The 19,645-nt window shown below is 46.5% G+C and overlaps 1 protein-coding gene across 2 annotated transcripts in view; it reads right to left on the reverse strand.

Annotated features, from left to right (window-relative positions):
• acin1b (apoptotic chromatin condensation inducer 1b) overlaps positions 1–19,645 on the reverse strand; it is a 34,011-nt gene that overhangs the window by 7,119 nt on the left and 7,247 nt on the right. Inside the window, exons 5-14 of one of the 2 annotated variants that reach the window (XM_083789096.1) lie at positions 17,483–19,333; positions 17,084–17,160; positions 11,496–11,622; positions 6,611–6,656; positions 4,129–4,298; positions 2,761–2,916; positions 2,441–2,621; positions 1,785–1,933; positions 1,434–1,541; positions 258–365 (exon numbers count right to left, since the gene is read on the reverse strand). In XM_083789096.1, the coding sequence (XP_083645222.1) occupies positions 258–365; positions 1,434–1,541; positions 1,785–1,933; positions 2,441–2,621; positions 2,761–2,916; positions 4,129–4,298; positions 6,611–6,656; positions 11,496–11,622; positions 17,084–17,160; positions 17,483–19,333 (2,973 nt within the window). Of the gene's footprint in view, positions 1–257; positions 366–1,433; positions 1,542–1,784; positions 1,934–2,440; positions 2,622–2,760; positions 2,917–4,128; positions 4,302–6,610; positions 6,657–11,495; positions 11,623–17,083; positions 17,161–17,482; positions 19,334–19,645 lie in introns of both variants that reach the window. The other variant, XM_083789095.1, reaches the window with a different exon arrangement.

The raw sequence follows: 19,645 nt of genomic DNA on the forward strand, positions 1-19,645 counted from the left end.
GGGGTTTAGCGAAGTGCTAAGCGAAGGGTTCATGATAAAATTGAAAACTATTAGTAAAGGAAGACTTGGAGACAGACAATAGGGTCCCGCATATTGCAATAAGTAAACACCTAAATAAAAGGAGAGTGAAACCGGTTCTGTAACAAAAAACAAAACATAAAAACATCTAAGGTTAATGTTCTGACATAAGTTCTGCAGTTACATTCTATGGAACTTATCACGCTAACTTCATGGCTACCCAGTCAGTGGTGGGATACCTCATCCTGGTGACAGAAGTCCACGTGGAGGACCTTGGGATTGCTCTGTGGCCATTTCACCCCGTGGAGGGCTGTCCTGGTGGCTACGGCCTCTTCTGATGTGGTATACTAAGGACAAAATTTAAATGAAGAAGATGCCAGCACTCATTATATGTCCTTTTATTACATGACTTTATTTACCTCTGAGACTGAAAACGTACGCGTTTCGGCCCGTCTGGCCTTCCTCAGCGTTTGTGACAAGATAACAGGAAAGTGTGGTATTTATGCATGAGTATGAGATACAATCAAGAGTAATTGAACACAGGTGTCAACCATTGTCATCTTACACAGTATCAATAAGAAGTCTCTATTCATGGTACCAAGACAGGATAAATATATATAATATATATAATATCTATACTAAGGACAATTTTTTTAGAAAATATATTATTGCCATGAAACACAACCAACAACAGGGGAAACGGGAAGATCTTTCACTATCTATAACCAATAGATGATAATAAAAGAAAAGCGGCAAACATGCCACTCTCCATCAGGCATTAGAACTAAATACTGAATCATATACTGAATTCATGTCGACAGTAGGTCAATATGTGAGTTATTAGTAAGGAATGTATGTCGCAATTACAATGCAAACGATGAGGTGGCAGCCTTAAGGCGTGGCCACCTAACGAGTGCAATTTGCTATGTACTTTGCTAAAGCTGCGATACAGTCAGATATGTCTGCATATCCCTCCTCCAAGGTGACAGTGCTTAACTGTACACTTCAGGGATCTAAAATGCCTACCAGTATACTACGTTGTAATTTGTTTCACATTATAGACTCCCCGCTTTGTTCCCACACAAGAACGTCGATAATGAAACCCATTTACAATTACAACCAGTGGGAATACCTCAGTAGCACAGATCACAGACGCTGAAGGCTCTCCCATTTTGGGGCGGGAACCCCTTTTGGTGTTAGCATTATGTTATGCTTACCTATTGAAAAACAGCAGATCTACAAGCTCATAGCGCGCGCTACGAGCTTGTAGGTCTGCTATTTTTTTTAAATCGAGGAACCACTGACATAGAAACATAGATTTTTCAGAAAGCTGTCAGGATGTAGAAGACATTTTTATAATCTGATCTCAGGTCAGAATGGGTTAGAACACTATGAGAGGGAAGTGCGTTACTCACCGTAACGTAGCAGTGGGATTTGATCTTGTCGATCCAGAAGCCCTCCTCCACCATGCTGCCGGTCCGGTTCAGCAGCTCCTTAAGCTGGCCCAGGGTGAAAGGTCGTACCTATAGGGGAGGGCATCAAAGGGATATACCGTGGGATCATTTAGGGTCAAAGGGGCTTTCTGGGTCAGCGCGAACGGGGCGTGGTGACGGAAAAGGTGGCAATAAAGGTGGAGCAAGACGTGAGACGTCTTGTTCATACGCTAACCGACTCCATACATCATCCTAACTAACATGTGGGAATGCCAACAGACCCAAGGGAATGTTGTGCACAACAAACGACACGAAGGAAAACAACAGACTGACCAGGTTGGTGACGTGGACGATGTTGGAGACGTCGGAGCGCGGCGGTGAGGGCTGCCTGGCCGCCGTGCGCACGGGGTCGTCGATGGTGACGGACACGCCGGACTTCTGTTGACTGATGGAGCGACGCACCAAGCTGTCGCTGGGCGTGACTGTGTGACGGAGAGGGAACGGAGGACAAGATGGGGAGGTGAGAGAGAGAATCATTATTCTACAACAGGTTGTTGTTTCGAGGAAGCAATCCGATTGGTTGAAACGGCTTCTAGCCGTGGGTTAAACCAGCACCATTCACCACCTAATCAAAACAAATAATTCAGCCGCTCTGTTTTCCCAGAGCGCTAGCAAACTCGGTGGCTATAGGCTAGCTAGTTTCTTGGCACATTTGTGGTCGTATAGTGACTACATCTGTCATTAATGTAGTCACCCTTAGTTTTTAAGGGTAACTGTTGTAGAATTGCAATATTACACTTGAGGGTGTAGACTTCGACTTCCTTAACCCACACCCTCTCGTGTAATATTGCTTAGTTGCGTGGCTTTTACCAATCCTCTAACCATGACGCCTCACATGTCGCTGTTTGACGACACGAGAGCTGAATAAAAACAACAAACGTGGCAGTATACACACACACACACAACTGGCAACTGATTTTCTAATTCACCTTTCTTTGCCTCGGCGTCGTGTTTGACAGGAGACTGGGCGTCCCTGGGTTCCTCGCACTGACTGTTCTTCCTCTTGTCTTTGGAGGTCCTGCGCTGTTTCTCTCTTTCCGGCTTCACCGCCACCTCTTCATCCTCCTCCTCGTTCCTCTGTCCGTTCTCCTGGTTGTCAATGGACACCACCTATAGGAGACCGACGGGCAGGGGACTGGTTATTCGGAAAAAGAGCAAAAGCAAACCCTCTTCTCCACCCCCAAAAACAACAATGCGTTTTCACAGTAGCCAGTGCTTGACTACAGCCGCTGGCTGTGCCCATGCTGACCTGTGTGACGGTGCGTCTAATCTTCAGGCCTTTGTCCTGGTCGGTCCTGCTGTTGTTGTCAGGGCCTTGACTGTCCTCGTCCCCGGAGAGCTGCAGCTCCTCTGGGTGCAACTCCACCACCGCCTCCTGGCTCACCTTGATGTCCGGGATCAAAGACTGGGACGGAGTGAGCGGAGGAGGGGAGGTGGAAGAAAGAGAATCATGGGAGGGTGGTGAAAACCAGAGGGGCGGAAGGAAAGGTTGTTCAAAGGGTGCAACATAAAGTTAGCTCATCTAGTATCTACTACGACCAAAAAGGTTGAGATCCACTGCCTTAGGGCCGATTCATACTCCTATTTTAGAGCCGAATAAAAGTCGGTTCGGCTCTATAGAGCCTACAATTTGACGTCATTTGAGGTTCGGGGGGGGGGGGGGGGGGGGGGGGGGCGGGTAGCGTCCTAAAGTCGGTTCTTCGGTGCTACTGAAAATTTCTGACGAGCCGAAATCATTTCGGCACTACAGTGCCGAAACAGCTGTAAAATATGAGTATGAATCGGCCCTTAGAGCGGCACGTTCGTTTAGAAAGAAACGCCATGAAACGCCATCAAATCAACTAATCGAATAATTCCCGAGTGCGGCACGGCTGCAGCTCACCGCTCCTTGGCTGCAGCTCACCACTCCAAGAGATTGGTCAAATGCGGTAACGTGTGACAAATCGTACGACTTTGATCACGTTACCATTTTTGTTGGCATGTAGCCCATATGAATTTAACAACATGAACCCTAGACCCTATTCTGACTGAGCGAATATTCTAAATTCGAAATAGCCGACCTACAAGCTCACAACACATCGCATTGTACAGGTTTAAATAGCTCAGGGAACTGGTTCAGAGCAAGAATGACTTTTTCCTTCTAGGTGACCGCAAATGGAGAAGTGTCACTCAGTCATATGTTTCACCGACACTTCACCGTGTCATTGGAATGTGTCGGACATCAGTTTGTAGCTTCATGTCACCCTTCGATTGAAAATTATCTGTAGCTCGTTTCATTGTCGACCACTAGTGTGAACGGAGTCAGTGGTGATGTAGCCTCGGAAACCCAGACGTTTTTATTTCCAGGGAGAAAAAAAAAGTCTGGGTCTGAGTCTACTTCAATTCGGCATGGAGTAGCGCAAACATTTCTCACCCTCTGCTGATTTCTGATCGTCTGCACCTTTGTTAAATTGACACACACACTCTCTCTCTCTGTCGCTCTAAGTAATTAGTCTCATGTCGCGCAGCTGCGCACAGTTTCTGAGCTGCCTATGCCATAAAAAGCATAGGTGAGTTCCAGGCTAGTGGTGTGATGCTGATGGATCTGCTCTATGCCAGTAAATCGTGTGTCAGTTACCTTCAGTGAGTCTGTGGTGATGGTGATGGACGGTTTCTTGGCCGTCACCGCTGTGCTGGAGCCCCATCTCCTCTTCCTCCCTGCGGCGCCTGCCGTGTCGCAATCCCCCGGTCCTCCTCCTCCTCCTCCTCCTGCACCTCCTTCTGTGCTGACCGGAGACGTCTTACTGCCTGCTGAGAGAGACATCAGGGCCGGGTCACTCACCACCACCAGTCAAGAAGATTGAAAACTGAACAAATGACACTTGAAGCAGTGTTGTTTTTGGCAGCAAATTTCAATTTTAGTTTAGTCTTAGTCTTTGGACTGAAACTTCATTTAGTTTTAGTCACATTTTAGTCACCTGGAATGTATTTTGGCGGGTCTTGATGCCGTCGTAATGAGTGTTTTTAGCCGATCTACAAGCTCACGACGACGCCTTGTGAGCTTGTAGATCAGCTATTTTCAGCATGCAACAAAGTGTAAAATGACTTATACTGGATCTCTTGTCCACTAGTCCCTTCCTAACATTTTAGTCTAGTTTTTATTTATCAACGAAATTGTCAGTATATTTAGTCTTAGTCATCGTAGCTTAGTTTTCATTTAGTTTCCATTTGTTTTTGTCAGTGAAAATAGGTAGTCGACGAACATTTTTCGTCTTAGTTTTAGTCGACGAAAACAACACGGACTTGAAGGAGCAGACATAAAGTCTATTCTGCAGCTTGGTGCAACCGATTGATTGCATACGATTGAATACATCCTCGGAGTCAGAGTGGAGATCGGTAGGAAAGTAACTATTCAGGACGGGGAATCCCTTTTGGTGTTTTGACCCTTCTGGATGGGAACCCCTTTTGAGGTTCTTGTTCCCATGTACAGTATATAGCAGCATAACATTTTTCAGATTTATTTTCTTCAGAAAAAGCGTTTTTAGAATCGGCCCCAGTCCTAATTGGGTTAACCATTAGAACGAATCACCTCCACACTATTGGATTTCTTAACTACTACACCAAACTTTTTGGACAACCATCCCTCCATTTTTCTGGGCATCATTTGGAAGCTGTGTCATTACATTAAGTGGGTGTAATTGAAAATTCTTAAACGATTATATATGTTATGATGGAAAAATAACACCACTGCCAACTCTAAATTTACTAGGCCCCCCGACCACTGGCCTAGTGGTCCGGGCGCCTAGGCTCAATGTAGCCTGACAGTGCGCGCTGGAGGTTCGACTCTCTGTCTCCCTCTTTCCTGTCAGTCTTCACTGAAAAACTATCAATAAAAAAGGCCAAATAACTCGTCTTTAATTTTTTTTTAAAGAAGCAAGTGAAGTCTATGACTTGGGCGTGATGAAACCTGCATCAGCCATCAGTCGTTGAAACAAAACCACATGAAGAGGAATACATGATCATTGTGAAACACAGCCTCTTTACAACAATCCATAATTTAAAAGATCTCTGCCTCCTTGCAGAACTCTTGTCTCAACATCATGACAGGCACACAGAACTCAAACTACAAACACCTACATAAAGTTTCAGAATCTCTCTGTTTTTGTTGTCCTAAAAAAGGGCATTTAACTACACAACTAGGAATCTCAGTGGGGTATTCATTTCATTTAATTGAGCCAAAGAAAAGATGCAATATTTGTTGCGTCGTGGACAATATGGGTTTGACGTGGTTTTCACTGCGAGAACTGAGAGCTTGTGGACACAAAAGCCTGCCCATAGGGCCTGTGACAATAGCAAACAGACTACCGGTAGATTTAGTCTTTTAGCGATGTGTCTGTTAACACTAATCTGAGTCATGGTGGGTTCATTTTCTCACAATTTAGTCATTATGCCAATTCTCCATTACCCATTATCCTTTGTACTGTAGTCCCTTGTCAACGCTGACCCCTACTGGCTGGAAACCATATGTCTCCAACGATCCACAATGTCACCACACTAGCCACTTCTTTCCCCCCGACAGAAGAGTTCGCTGGGAGGCATGCAAAGAAAACATGCTACTTCTCTCTACTCCGCAGCCCGGGGCTGAACAGGCGCCCCTGATCAACCTAAACCTGCAGGAGATTGGTGGTGCAGTGATAAGAGACCGCCTGCCCAGCTTCCCTCCCACAAACACGTAAGCGTATTTGTCGAGTGCCCACCGGTCGAGCCAAATGCACTGTGGAAGATTAAAGTGTAGTCTCTGTCTCTAGCACTGCACCATGCCCCTTATAGCGCATTCAATTGAGCTCTCTGTGAACTCTTGTTACTGTGTCATTGATTGTTTTCTCCTGACTGGAAAGCACCTTGGATCAACTGTTGTTTTTAAGCATGCTATACAAATAAAGGTGACTTCTCACCCTCTGACTAAAAGGTGCACAATGTGTGACATTCAGGTATTTGTGTGTGTGTGTGTGTGTGTGTGTGTGTGTGTGTGTGTGTGTGTGTGTGTGTGTGTGTGTGTGTGTGTGTGTGTGTGTGTGTGTGTGTGTGTGTGTGTTTGTGTGTTTGTGTAGTTTACTCACAGGGCAAGGAGATCTTGCGAGCTGCAAAAGCCTTAGGAGTGGTACTCTGCAAAAAGAGAGACGAGAGGACATACAGAAACCCCAGGGGTGTGGGGTGAGATGAGATTGAGACCACACTCAGAACAACTAAACAGACATAGGAGGAGATAGAGAAAGAGTGGGGAGGAGGAGGGGTGGACGATAAAACAAAAAAAATAAAAAGAGATCTGGAGGCTCCAATTTAACCACATAAAAAAATGGAAGGGAGTTGGTGCTTTATCGTCAAGACGGAGACTCGCACACGCAGGTCCTTCTCCACCTCTGCTCTGCTCAAAGATACTGCATGTACAGAATAGTGTGTGTGTGTGTGTGTGTGTGTGTGTGTGTGTGTGTGTGTGTGTGTGTGTTTTCTCATGCCAATAAAGCCCTTTGAATTGTGTGTGTGTGTGGGGTAGACTAGCCCCATGCTCTTGGTTTGTGCAGTCTTGTGGCGGGAGGTGCTGGTGTGCATTAATATCTTCAGCAGCTCCGTTGTCAAACTTCTATCTTAATGTGGAATGATTCCAAGTACCCGTCGTGAGAGGACGCTGACAACAACAGGCCAATAATAGCTGGCTGGGGGTTAGAAAATAAATACATTTTCAGGGCAAGACCCCATTTGAAAAGGACCCCCAGTTTGACATGCAGAGGCTACTGACCCCCATTTAATGCCATTTATATCTGGGACCTGTGAGGGTCCATTTATGCTCTCATTCAAGACTTAAATTGACACACTGGATTTAGCAGTGTACCGTCACAACCATGCAGAATCACTGAAATCATGTGAAGCTGCTATACTGTTAGTGAACACTTGCCATGACGAACAAAATGCAATATAATGACTATTTTTTAAAAGGTAAATTAAATTAGAAATCGAATTTGTGCGATGTACCACTACCAAGTGAATGCTGTCAGTGTTAACAAAAGATCTGTAGAGCAGAGGTGGAGGGGCCGTATGTTGAGACCCCGTCACTCGTGACCAAAGACACCTCAGATGTTCTATTGGTACTGCAGTTGAAATTCACTGGGAGTTCTTGACATTATATCAACAGTGCTATTTTTTGCCTGAGGCTAAAAGATGACTAAAGTCAACTGATACAAGACTGTTTATTACAACTGCAGTATGGGTGCCAGTAAAAGTAAAAATTGGACTAAGTTAACACAAAAGTAAGAAATAATTTAGTCCTCAGTTATAGCCAAAATGTCTGGACAAACAAAGAATACTTTTTTTTTAACAGTTACACCTACGAAATGATTTACATCTCAAATAGAGGAAAGAAAATGACAGGTCATTTCCTGGTACCATTGACACCTGATTCCTTACTGGCTTGGCTATGGCCCAACCGCACGGCAGTGTGCACTGTATCTAGGCAACAAGGATCCAATCAGAGAAGGCGGAGGAGTGAGGGCAGGGCTTGATTTGAGTGTGCCGATTTGCCGGTGGGTAGACAGGAACTGATCATAGATTTGGATTTTTTTCTTGATGGGGCCAGGGGAGGACTTTTCTTGATTGATTTGCTGACCAGGGGTGACATATCACAGTCTCTTTATAGGCAAGCAAAACCAGTTGAATTTGTCTTGCGATGAATTCTGATGGAGAGGGGGTTAGTGTTCATGAGGGTAAAGGGGTGAAGTCTTAAAACAAAACAAAATATATAATGTCTCTGATCCCAGTCCAGGAAAATGTTCAATCTGGCCGTGACGGTTATGAGTCGTCTGTGATGTTACCGCTAAACGTTTATGATGGAACTCTCCAATGAGATGTTCATTTGAGAATGTCACAACGTTAGCAGTTCATTCGTCCGTGTGTGGCGAGACTTTCTCCACACGTCTTTGTTTCACTTGTCTTCCGCATTAATGTCCTGCAGCGAAAAAAGTCTTCGCTGAAATCGTTAAAAAAATAATCCAGACAGTTCGTATTTATTGAACCAATTTTACACTCCCTTGTCATGACAAAACATGGGTTTGGTGGGTGCTCCTTTTGCAGAGAGTATGAGTAGAGCTCTCACTGTAGCCATGGGATGTGGCGGGGAGTGTCCAGCTCCAGAGTGGAAAATGGAAATTATAATCCACTCTGAAACATCCAGTGATACAGACTAGCACTTTATTAACGGTGTGGTGGGGGTGGATTGTGCATTCTAGTCACCTTTGTCCATGCTTAGGATGATTGTAAATACATAATCCACAACAATCACGTATCCCAGATGACAGATAACTGTATTTCACATATTCTATTGAAATGAATCGGTAGGTGTCGAGACAATGTTCCAGGGTACAAATAAAACCAGTTGCTCTTTTACTCAGTGTTCAGCTGACTAATACAAGTCTCTTTTGAGTGTTAAAATCCACTCCATTACTGCTCACTCGGCTCAGAACAGAAAAATGTTTTAGAATTGGCTTGTCGTTCAGTCCCAAAAAGATTTTTGCAAAAAAAGGGGGGGGAAAAGACAGTCTTCTATTGGAGCCCATTGGCGGTGAAAAACAAATAAGTGTCCATACTAATGTTCGGTGAAAGTAGCCTATATTTGGGCTTAGTCGAAGAAGACGTTCACAGTCCTGGGCAGAGTGCCATAATCCTTCCACGTGCAGGGGGCAGTCTAGGATTAAAAGGCACACAAGTACAGCAGGAAACCGCCTCTGTCCTTTTGGTTATTTCCCCCCCAGGGAGCTTTACAAGATGGGAACAAGCTCCCTCCAGTGTGTCTCTTTCTCTTTGAAGCTCTGGAGTTGTTATCATTTCTCCAGAAGACTCGTATGTTTCTCCAGAGGGCAAAAAAAACTGCAGGATTCAGGTCTGGGAGCTCGTTAGCCAGAACGAGCTCGACTCCCGTGTGTGGATGGGTTGAATTGCCGCAGACAGCAGTAAAGAAGCTCTCTCACTCTCCGTCTCTCTCTCTCTCTCTGGAGACCAGGAACGCATCCTCGGAACAGCAGATGGGGGGAGCAGGGGGGTCGGTTACTGGCAGACGCACCCACCCCCCGTCCCACCAACCAAAACCACCATGTAGTGCGACAACACAACATTGTACAGTCCAGTCCAGTTCTGCGAGTGGGGCTTCCACGCCCCTTTGGGGGGGGGGGGCTGGTTACTGTGGCAACAACTGCTGCAGTTACCATGGCTGCGGATGCTGTCGGCAGTGGTGTGGTGTGATGCAAGCTGCAGTTGGTGCTGGCTCAGCGTGTCACAGGAGTCGGACTACAGGGGGACGGGGGGGGGGGGCGGCCTCGGCAGGCTCAGGGCTGTTGGATTTACTCAGTGCCATGTTGGCTGTAGAACTCTGGGCCTAAGATCAGGTACCACCAAGGCGCTTGGGCATAGCGGGGCAGGAGGAAGAGGAGGAGGAGGAGTGGAGGTGGTGTTGGCAGTAGCAGTAGTACTCATCGGGTACCGTTAGGGACAATGGAAGAGGCATGGGCACCTTCATAACAAAGCAATCAATGGGGGGTTTAACACTTTCTGACCTGAGATCAGATTCATACGAGGTTTCCACTGGACACACACACTGGTCTGATTAACCCATTCTGACCTGAGATCAGATTTAAAAAATGTCAGTCGTTCTTCGATTTTTTCAAAAATAGCAGACCTACAAGCTCGTAGCGCGCCACTTGGTGGCGCGCTATGAGCTTGTAGATCTGCTATTTTTCAATAGCTAAAGCATAACATGATGCTAACACCAAAACGGGTTCCCGTTCAGAATGGGTTAAACAGCAGTCACACGATAAATAAGAGAGAGCGATCATGATGGCGATGCACAAATGGACAGAGATAAAGTTGAAGGACAAAGCGGGGTTTGGAGAGACAGCAAGAGAGAAAAGGAGCATGAGAGACAGAGAGAGGGGGACTGAGCCAGTGGGAGTAAAGAAAGAGAGAATGAACACGGTGAAAAGAAGGAGGAGAAACGAGCCCTGATGCATCTCTCTACACGCATACTGTTAGTAGCCATTATTACTCATGCAGGGGCCGAAAGACACAAGACCAGACACACAATTTTGCAGTGACATTATTTGGATGCACGCTTGCCTTTAGGATGGCATCAATAGTCGTGACTAGAATAACATCAATAACCTAAAGATGTACGTCTGATAAGCTGGTAGATAATGTGATTTGGAGGATCCTGTGATGTTGCTTTTTAAATTGAATTAAGACTCGTTTGCGCAATTCAAAAGTAATGACACGTTAAATCATTACGGAGCTTGCGGCAATGTCATCTCTGCTGTATTAGTGAAGCCATGAATACAAATCAGTTTAGGCGAAGATATTCCAATGCTCGGGTTCAATTAATTGCCGTCAACCCAATTGACTCATTGAGGACATTCAAGATTTGTAATCTAATCTAAACCAAGGTTAAGTATCTTTGTGATAACTTGAAATATATTTGAGCCCAATCACACACACACACACACACACACACACACACACACACGTTCTAAGCAAGCTGCTTGAGACACCAGACAAATAAGATGTGCACCAGACAGTTATCAGTGTTAGTCACATGATAGGTTAGTTCACTCTTTGCCCACAGGACCCCAATCCGTCTCAACCCCTTTTTACTCAGAACTATAACCATGTTCAAATGGAATAGCATGATTAGCCTTTCAATGTCAAAATTTAATTTTCACTTCTGTCTAACATTATTAGAAGTGTGCTACAAATCTGTACAAAGTGCCAGATGCAGCAGTTGGCTATGAAGCAGTTCGAGGTTGTGTTGGTATTGGAACAGTTCTCTCTGCTTTACTATGGACGGTTTTTATGTGCAGGTTAGCTAAGTGACTGTTAGCGACACAGAGTGCAACCGAAAGTTAACTTGCCCCATGCAGTTAGAAGCCAGTCCCCCCAGTGTGCACCCACCCCCCTCAACAGCCGTACCTCCTCCAGACGACCCTCACTGTTCTCTGGCTCCGCCTCGGAGGCCGGCTGCTGGATCATGGAGGATCCCTCCGAATCTGGGTCCGCCGCCTCGGTCACCGCCGCTGCACTGGGCTCCGTCAACCCCCTGGAGGACAAGACACACAGAGACAATAAAATAAAATAAAATAAATTATTACCTTTAAAGAGCCGTTGTGTATATATATACCCTGCTTCCAAAAGCTAATCACATTCTGAAAGACACCGCTATGGTAGAACACTGCCCCTGGGATCTTCACCGAGGTAACACACACACACACACACAGTCAGGGTGGGGGTTACAGTAGTAGACAGGAGACAAAGCACACGCGGGTTACAGAAGACACAGGAAACGTAGTGAGAGGGTTGCAGACTATGGGTGCTTGAGAGGCCAATGATCTGGGTCAACGGCAGCTATAAATAACTCACCAGTCAACTGACACCGACGATGGGGTCACAAGTACTCCTCAAACTAATTCATAGAGACTTCAAACACAGGACTGGCTGCCGACTCTCGCAAGAACCACATACACAACATAATGCTCTTAAAATAAGTCACTTACAACTTACAAGTATATGACTGGTGGCTGCTATCGTGAAGTCTGTAAAAACCAACCGTACCTGAGATGATCCTCTTTTTATTATGTTCATAACAGAACCTACATAAAAACCCTCACCTGTTCTGTATAGGTCATCAACTGCATTCCTCTGACACAACACACACAGCCTCTGGTAATGTTTGTTGTGACTTCAAGTAGAGGACGAGTTGTAACACAAGTCCAACCATGACTCAAGAACTCTACACTGGGGGGGAAAGCCCAGTTCAATGGGTTTCTCTGAAGATCAGTCACTTGGCAGACAGACTCGTGGCACATAATAATCCACGTGGCATATAATGTTCATTCTTTTGTACCAGGTTACCGTATCTGTGTGTGTGTGTGTGTGTGTGTGTGTGTGTGTGTGTGTGTGTGTGTGTGTGTGTGTGTGTGTGTGTGTGTGTGGGCGGGGGGGGGGGGGGGGGGGGGGGGTTGGGGGGTTAAAGTCTATGGTCACACCTGCAGCAGTCTCTCGAGATAGGCTGTTGACTCGCGGGAAATTCAAAGCAAAAGGTCAGTTTTTCCTTTATTTTTTGCCAATGGGTTCTCAGATTGCAACCTGCAGTGACTGTTGGGGGAGACGGATGTTTATTCATCCAACATTCAGTTTCTATTTACCCCTGACTGAGTAGCACTCAGTAGCACTCATCACTGATAGGCTCTTTGAATGTATTTTTCTCAAAGCCTGTATCTGCTTATGCTTAACAAAAAAAAGGGAAAAAAAGTTGAATGAAAAGAACCATAGCAACACCCAGGCCCAGCCGATCATTGATCAATTTGTTAAGCTTGTACGGCCGCTTGGCATTTCAAAGACAGAAACCTGCTTCCGTTTCACTTTTTTTTGCTTCACTTACAATCTTCTCAGATTCAATAGATTCTATATAACCGGTAACTGCTTCTGTTTCAATCTTCAGATCAGATTATATAGATTTTATACAGATGCTTCAGTTTAAATCTTATCAAATTTCTATACATTCACAAAATGATGTAACGACACGCACTCAAGGCAGGTGAAATTAACAGGACCACACTATCCATTATGACCGTCTACTACTATCATCCCCGCTGCTCGACATTTTTCTAAAATCCATAGTGACGTGTAAAATGGAAGTGTCAGAAGTTAACGCTCATTGGTCAGCTTTTTCCAATCATATATTGTTTTTAAACGGTGAGCCTGAGGCTATAGGCTATGTGAAGAAGATGAACCAAAAGCTCATTATTACTAATCAGACATGAAATTAATTTGAATATTCCCAAGGTACAGTGGATGAGGAGAAGTATGAATGCCGGTGTCCTTTGGGAGATTATGTCACAGCAATGACAGCATTAAGGACCAAACGTATTCAGTGTCTGGAGCACTACCAGATGTCAGCTTTAAACATCAGCCAATCATTGACTCCCCCCCCGCAAAAAAAAGACTGTTCTACAACTGCGGAATTACACCTTCATTTAATATCCAATAAGAAAAGGCATTCTGTTCATAGACCGCATTGTGGCAAATAAAAACATATATTTGGGGATTCATGAGAGGGGAAATACGTTCGTTTAATTCATTGATAAATGCTCATCGTCGTCATGCCATGAAATCTAAGCCCATTATTTATTTATGAAAACTGCCCCAAGTGCAGATCCAAATGGGTTAAGGAAGGGAGACCCCTGCATTTTTTTCTAATCCTTCCCCGTCCCTCCCAACAAAGGACACCGCGGTGGCACACCCGGTGTCCACATGGGCAAGCATGCCATGGGTTTGCAATCAGACTACGGTGATCTCATGAAGCGCCGGTCATTTATATACACCGAATGAATGAGGGAGGAGGCGATGCTAGCATCGGTGCTTTTCTCTCTACCGATAAAGTATAGCAGCACTAGCAACAACCCCGACGCCGCTCTCGCTAACGTTTTAGCTCACTATCTTACCCGTTTTTGTTGCCTTCAGACAGCATAATGCCGGGCTAGATTCCCAGGCAAATAACGCCCTGTCGTTATATTCTATTCCGGCCAGACGCGGGGTGAAATCGGGGACGCGAGAAAAAAAATCCGGCTGCGGCTTCTGGGGGCTTGAGCACTGCGTCGTTTATCAGAGATGCAATGCATGCATGACGGCCATGTTGGCTAGCGAGCTAGCGAGTGAATGAGTGGGGAAATTAATACGAAAAGGACAGGAGCGTGAGCAAGTGAGGGAGGGCAAGGACCCAGTTCATTCTCCACTGTAGAGAGAGAGAGAGAGAGCAGGCCACACCGGTTGGGCTGTCGCATTGAACGCCTGACAATAAATGATAAGGCTTCCTATAATATTAGGACTAGAGTAATTGACAAAACACACACACACACGCACTCAGACTAATAACTCATAACTGTAATAACTTAAGTGTTTGTATCTCAGAATAGTTTTCTTTCATTACTTTTTTGTTGTTGTTTAAATCTTGTTATTCCTAACTAAATCAACTTTGTACATTGTAATATGTGAGCAACGATAATCAGTTGCCAATTCAGTTAACTGTGAAAAAGCATGTTATTTAACTCCTCATTCATGTGATATAACAATGACATACATCAGATCACCCAGCTTTCTCTACAACTCAGACAAAGGTCCTTTTAAATGCTTTTTCTGAAACTGTGCTCCCTTGTATTTCAGATAAATCAACAAAACAATGCTTCAAAATATACGATCAAAACCGCCAGGGTTTAGCTGCAATTTGCAACTCTAGATTTTTTTATAGTGGGATGTATCTAGAGTTGCGACGGTGGCTCAGGGGTAGAGTGCCTGGAAGGAAACCCGTCCGCAAGGTTGCCAGTTCGAACCTGGGCCATCCCCAGACTTACTGTCGAAGTGTCCTTGAGCAAGACACTGAACCCCAAATTGCTCCCGATGTGCTAGTTGGTGCCTTGCATGGTTTCCGTTGCCATCGGTGTATGAATGTGTGTGTGAATGTAATGCACAATCTCTGTAAAGCGCCTTGGAAAAAGGCGCTATATAAATGCACCATTTACCATTCATCCAAGTGTTGGAGTTTGGAAGCACTCATTATTATAAACAGGTGGTTCAGTGACTTCGACGAGTGCTTCCAAACTCCCAACACTTAGAAAAAGAATCACCTGCACAGAATTTCTTGACAGAAAGTAGCTCATAACATGTACATGCACATTGTAAAGCGCTTTGGATGAAAGGCACTGTATAAATGCACTATTTAAAAACAAACAGCTCGTCTATGACGGGGTGTAGACTGGAGCACATATTATGTTTATATTTACATATTGGGAGCCTGTGGTTCCAAACTTGTAAGCTCGTAAAACAAGCTGTAAACATGGTGTATTTATACCATGTACACAGCTAGAAATGTAACATAAATTGCAAGGAGGAACAGGGGAAGAGTCGTTCTCACGGTGGGTACAGTACGTAATACTAGCGTGAGAGGACACTATAAAATAATGTGTATGCCGGAACAAACCAGAAGCAAATATCCATCTGCAGGTTGCATAACTTGCATTGTTGTTGGATGCTTCTCCATTCATGAAATAAATATATTGAACACAGCAGTTACATCAGGTTGTCTCACACACACGCACGCACGGAGGCACGCATGCAGGCAGGCAGGCACGTACGCATGCATGCATGCACGCACGCACGCACGCACACACACACACACACACACACACACACACACACACACACACACACACACGCAAGCGTACCAGGTACAATTGGAATAAAGGTTGACAGAGTGTCTCTGTGCGACTAAACAAACAACCATATGTCAATTAATTAATGGAGAGAGTTAGTACACACTTTGTCCACTGTGTCTGTCACCAGAAACAGACACATTTTGTCAAAACTCTTCTGAGGTTGATGCAAACAAACAGCAAGGCTCTGTGTTAAAGAACACCATTCCAGCAGTGACTGGGCGGGTCTAACGCTCAGAGCCGAGACCAGAGCAATGCACCTCATATTAAACAGTTAATAATGCAAACATAGCTTTTATGAAGCATATTTGATAGATGAACAGTTAGTTAATAGAACTAACTAACATCAACTAACATCTCTTATGTAAGCACCATCATGACGCACTGTCATGATTTAATGTCAACTTCAGACAAAGTTCATATTTACAATATGAAAACCATGCTCTTGTGATTTAACAACGTACAGTATACACTTATTGATGATCTCATGCTGGCTAAAGTAGCACTGTGGTAAAGAGAAAATACGTTGGCACACAGCTGTAGCTCCAATAACAAGTTTACTGTACAATAATCAGGCAGACAACGTTCCAGCCATGGCCGACGTCTCTTCTCTTTACTGTTATTTATTTTATCTTGCTCCCTACTACTGGATTCACAACATAGCTCTTTGATACAGTAGCACCGTTGTGCTCAGAACTGTAGTCCTACACACAGTCTGCAGTGTGATGGATTGTCACTTTGTCGTCAATTAAAATAAGTACAGCGGTCATATGTAGTTCTCTTGATTGATTGATTGATTGATTGATTGATTGCAAATAGTACAGCAGTACGATTATACAATGATGCTAAAAGGATAACACAAAGAGCCCAAAGGGCTTCCATTATGGTCCTGTGTATTCAATTCATTAATGGATTCATTGCTTTTAAATGCTCAAAAAGATTCCTCTGTTGCACTTCACTATGTAATGCGCTCTTAGCCTCTGAATCAGCACTGAAATGTTTGTGTTTTAGCCTCCTATCTGGTCAGTGGTCATAGAGACCAATTATTTTTAATAAACAAATTGTCGAATATTCACATTCCAATCCTGAATCTGATTCAACCAGAGTCGGGTACAGCCCTAGTATAGTGATGTGTTCACAGTTCCATGCTCTGAAAACAATGCAGGCGTCTTAATAGGTAATGTGCGGTCTTACTGCCGAAAGATGCGAGCATTTCATGTGTGAAAGGTGTTTGAGAGAAGAACGCAGAAATGCAGGTTTGTAATTAAGGATATTTCAGTGCTTGTCACTGACCTTTTGGTGGGGTGACTGCTCTTCTTATCTGGTTTCTTCCGCTTTTCATCCTCCGCCTCCTTTCCTTGGTGGGCCATCTGCAAGATCAGAAGTTGAACATAATGAAAACCAACAACACAAATTAACAGTTAAAAAGAAAATTAAATTAAAAAAGATGATATGATTTCGACAAGACAGGCAATGTTGGGTTATTGAGGAGGGACACGGCAACAGAGGGGGTTGTACTTTAGTTGTAAAATGGATTGAGTTCACTGTGAAATTTATTGTAAAGCAGCAGAATGAATAACAACATCCAGGTAGCTTAGCCGGTAAGTTAGTGGAATCTTGCAAGCATGCTGTACTGTATGTAACACCAGTGTGTGTGAATGACTGATATCTACCGTAGCCCAAATCACTAACCTTCTGTTGCTTGGCAGCGCGGGAGTTATCCCGGGACGAGGAAGATGAGCGTGATGAGCGTGACGAAGAGTCAGACTCGGAACCAGAATCGGACTCGGAGCCTGAATCCTGGGTCTTGGCCACCGCCACCGCCACTGGCGCTTGCTCCGTCCTGGGGAGAGAAACCATGGACTGTGCTGCGGTGTCGGAGAACACGCGAGACTTCTTGGCTGCGGGAGGCTCAGCGGAGATGGAGGTCAAGCCGGGGGGTGGAGATGAAAGAGGATGTTGCCCCCCGACCTGAAGCATCGTCAGCCTCTTGGGGGGCTGGGGGAAGGGAACGGAGTCTTCGGAACCAGACCGCCCCCTCTTCCACGGAGGCAGTCGGCTCTCCCTGTCCTCCGCCTCCTGTCTTTTCTGCTCTTTTTCCCGGTCTTCCTCTAGCCTCTTCTGCTCTCTCTTACGCTCATCTTCCAGGCGTTTGTTCTCCATCTCCCTCTCCTCTTCCAGGCATTTTCTCTCCCTCTCTCTCTTCTCTTCCGCCCGTCGTCTCTCCATCTCTCTCTCCTCCTCCAAACGATTTCTCTCCATCTCTCTCTGGTTCTCTTCCAGGCGTCTTTTCTCCTTTTCTCTCTCCGCCTCCAGGTGTTTCTTTTCCTTTTCCTTCTCCTCTTCCAACCGCTGCCTCTCCCTCTCCTCCTGTCGTTTCTTCTCTCTTTCTCTCTCCTCCTCCTCCTCCTGCTGCTGCTTCTGCCTTCGTTCCTCCTCCCTCGCTTCCCTCAGCTGCTTCTCCCTCTCCTCCCTCCCTCTCTTCTGTTGCTGGCGCTCTCTCTCCATCCTTTGCAGCGGGGTGTCGCTGGAATCGGCGCTCCTCATGGCGGAGCCGGAAGCGGCCGGTCCGGAGTGCGACATGTCCACGGCCCCGGCGTGCTCCGCCGCCGTCGCGGAGGAGAACGACCCCTCGGACTCCATCTTGCGGACGAGCAGGGTGAGGGGCCCCGGCCTGCGCTCCTGCTGTGGCTCCGGGCTGCTGGAGCGGGAGCTGGAGTCGTCGTCGGAGGACGAGGAGTCCTGCTGTCTCTGCAGCGCGGAAGGACGAGGCCGGGGCGCGGCGGCGCCACCTTCCGCCTCGGGCTCGCCCACGTCCGGTGGACTCTGCTTGGGGGTGTCGGGGAGCGGGAAGGAGAGCTCGGGAGGCGGGGACGGCGGAGGGGTGGGGTGGCGCAGCTGCATGGGGGGCTGGTGGACCTGGGGCGGCGGCGGGATGTGCTGTGGCAGCTGGAGCTTGCGCCGGGAGCGGGACGCCGCCGCGGCCGGCGGGACGCTCATGGGGGACGGCTGCTGCGGGAAGGGCCGCGGGAGGGCCTTGCCGCCCCTGCGCGACGACACCCCCCATTCCTCGTCTTCGTCGCTGTCGTCCTCGTCGTCTTCGTCGTCGTCGTCGCTGTCCTCCTGCAGCGCGGCGGCACGGCCTCCTCCCGCCGTCCCCCCGGCCGACCTGCTGAGGTGGAGGACGGAGTGGGCGGAGCTGGGGGGCTCGGCCGGCGCGGTGCCTTCCTTCTCCTGGGCCCCCCGGGGCGCGAAGGGAGGCAGGCCCTGTCGCTCCATCTGGCCCACGACGCGCACGGACAGCGACGCGATGGCTCGGGGCGGCGAGGGCGTGGACTTGTCCTCGTGTACTCCCAGGCGGAGGGACGGCCGCTGCAGCCAGGCTCCGGGGATGTTGGGGGCCTCCTGGTGGTGGTGCAGGACGGAGCCCATGGGGCCCATGTCAGGCCTTCGCCCCATCATGCCCTGATGCCCCATCAGCAGGCCTCCTCCTTCGACCTCTGCCCTGGCCAGCGGTGGCTGGGCGGCGGACACAGGACGATGCTGCAGAGTAGGCAAATGAAGGTGGAGTTAGTTTAACCCATTCTGACCTGAGATCAGATTCTAAAAATGTCTTCTACATCCTGACAGTTTTCTGAAAAAGCCATGTTTCTATGTCAGCGGTTCTTCGATTTTTCAAAAATAGCAGACCTACAAGCTCGTAGCGCGCCACTCGGTGGCGCACTATGAGCTTGTAGATCTGCTTGTAGATTTTCAATAGCTAAAGCATAACATAATGCACCAAAATGGGTTCCCACCCAAAATGGGTTAAAATAAAATGTTCCACACAGGATCCCTACGCTAATCTTTTTTACA

Source organism: Protomyctophum parallelum, assembly GCF_964188405.1.
Source record: "Protomyctophum parallelum genome assembly, chromosome: 18".
NCBI lineage: Eukaryota > Metazoa > Chordata > Actinopteri > Myctophiformes > Myctophidae > Protomyctophum > Protomyctophum parallelum.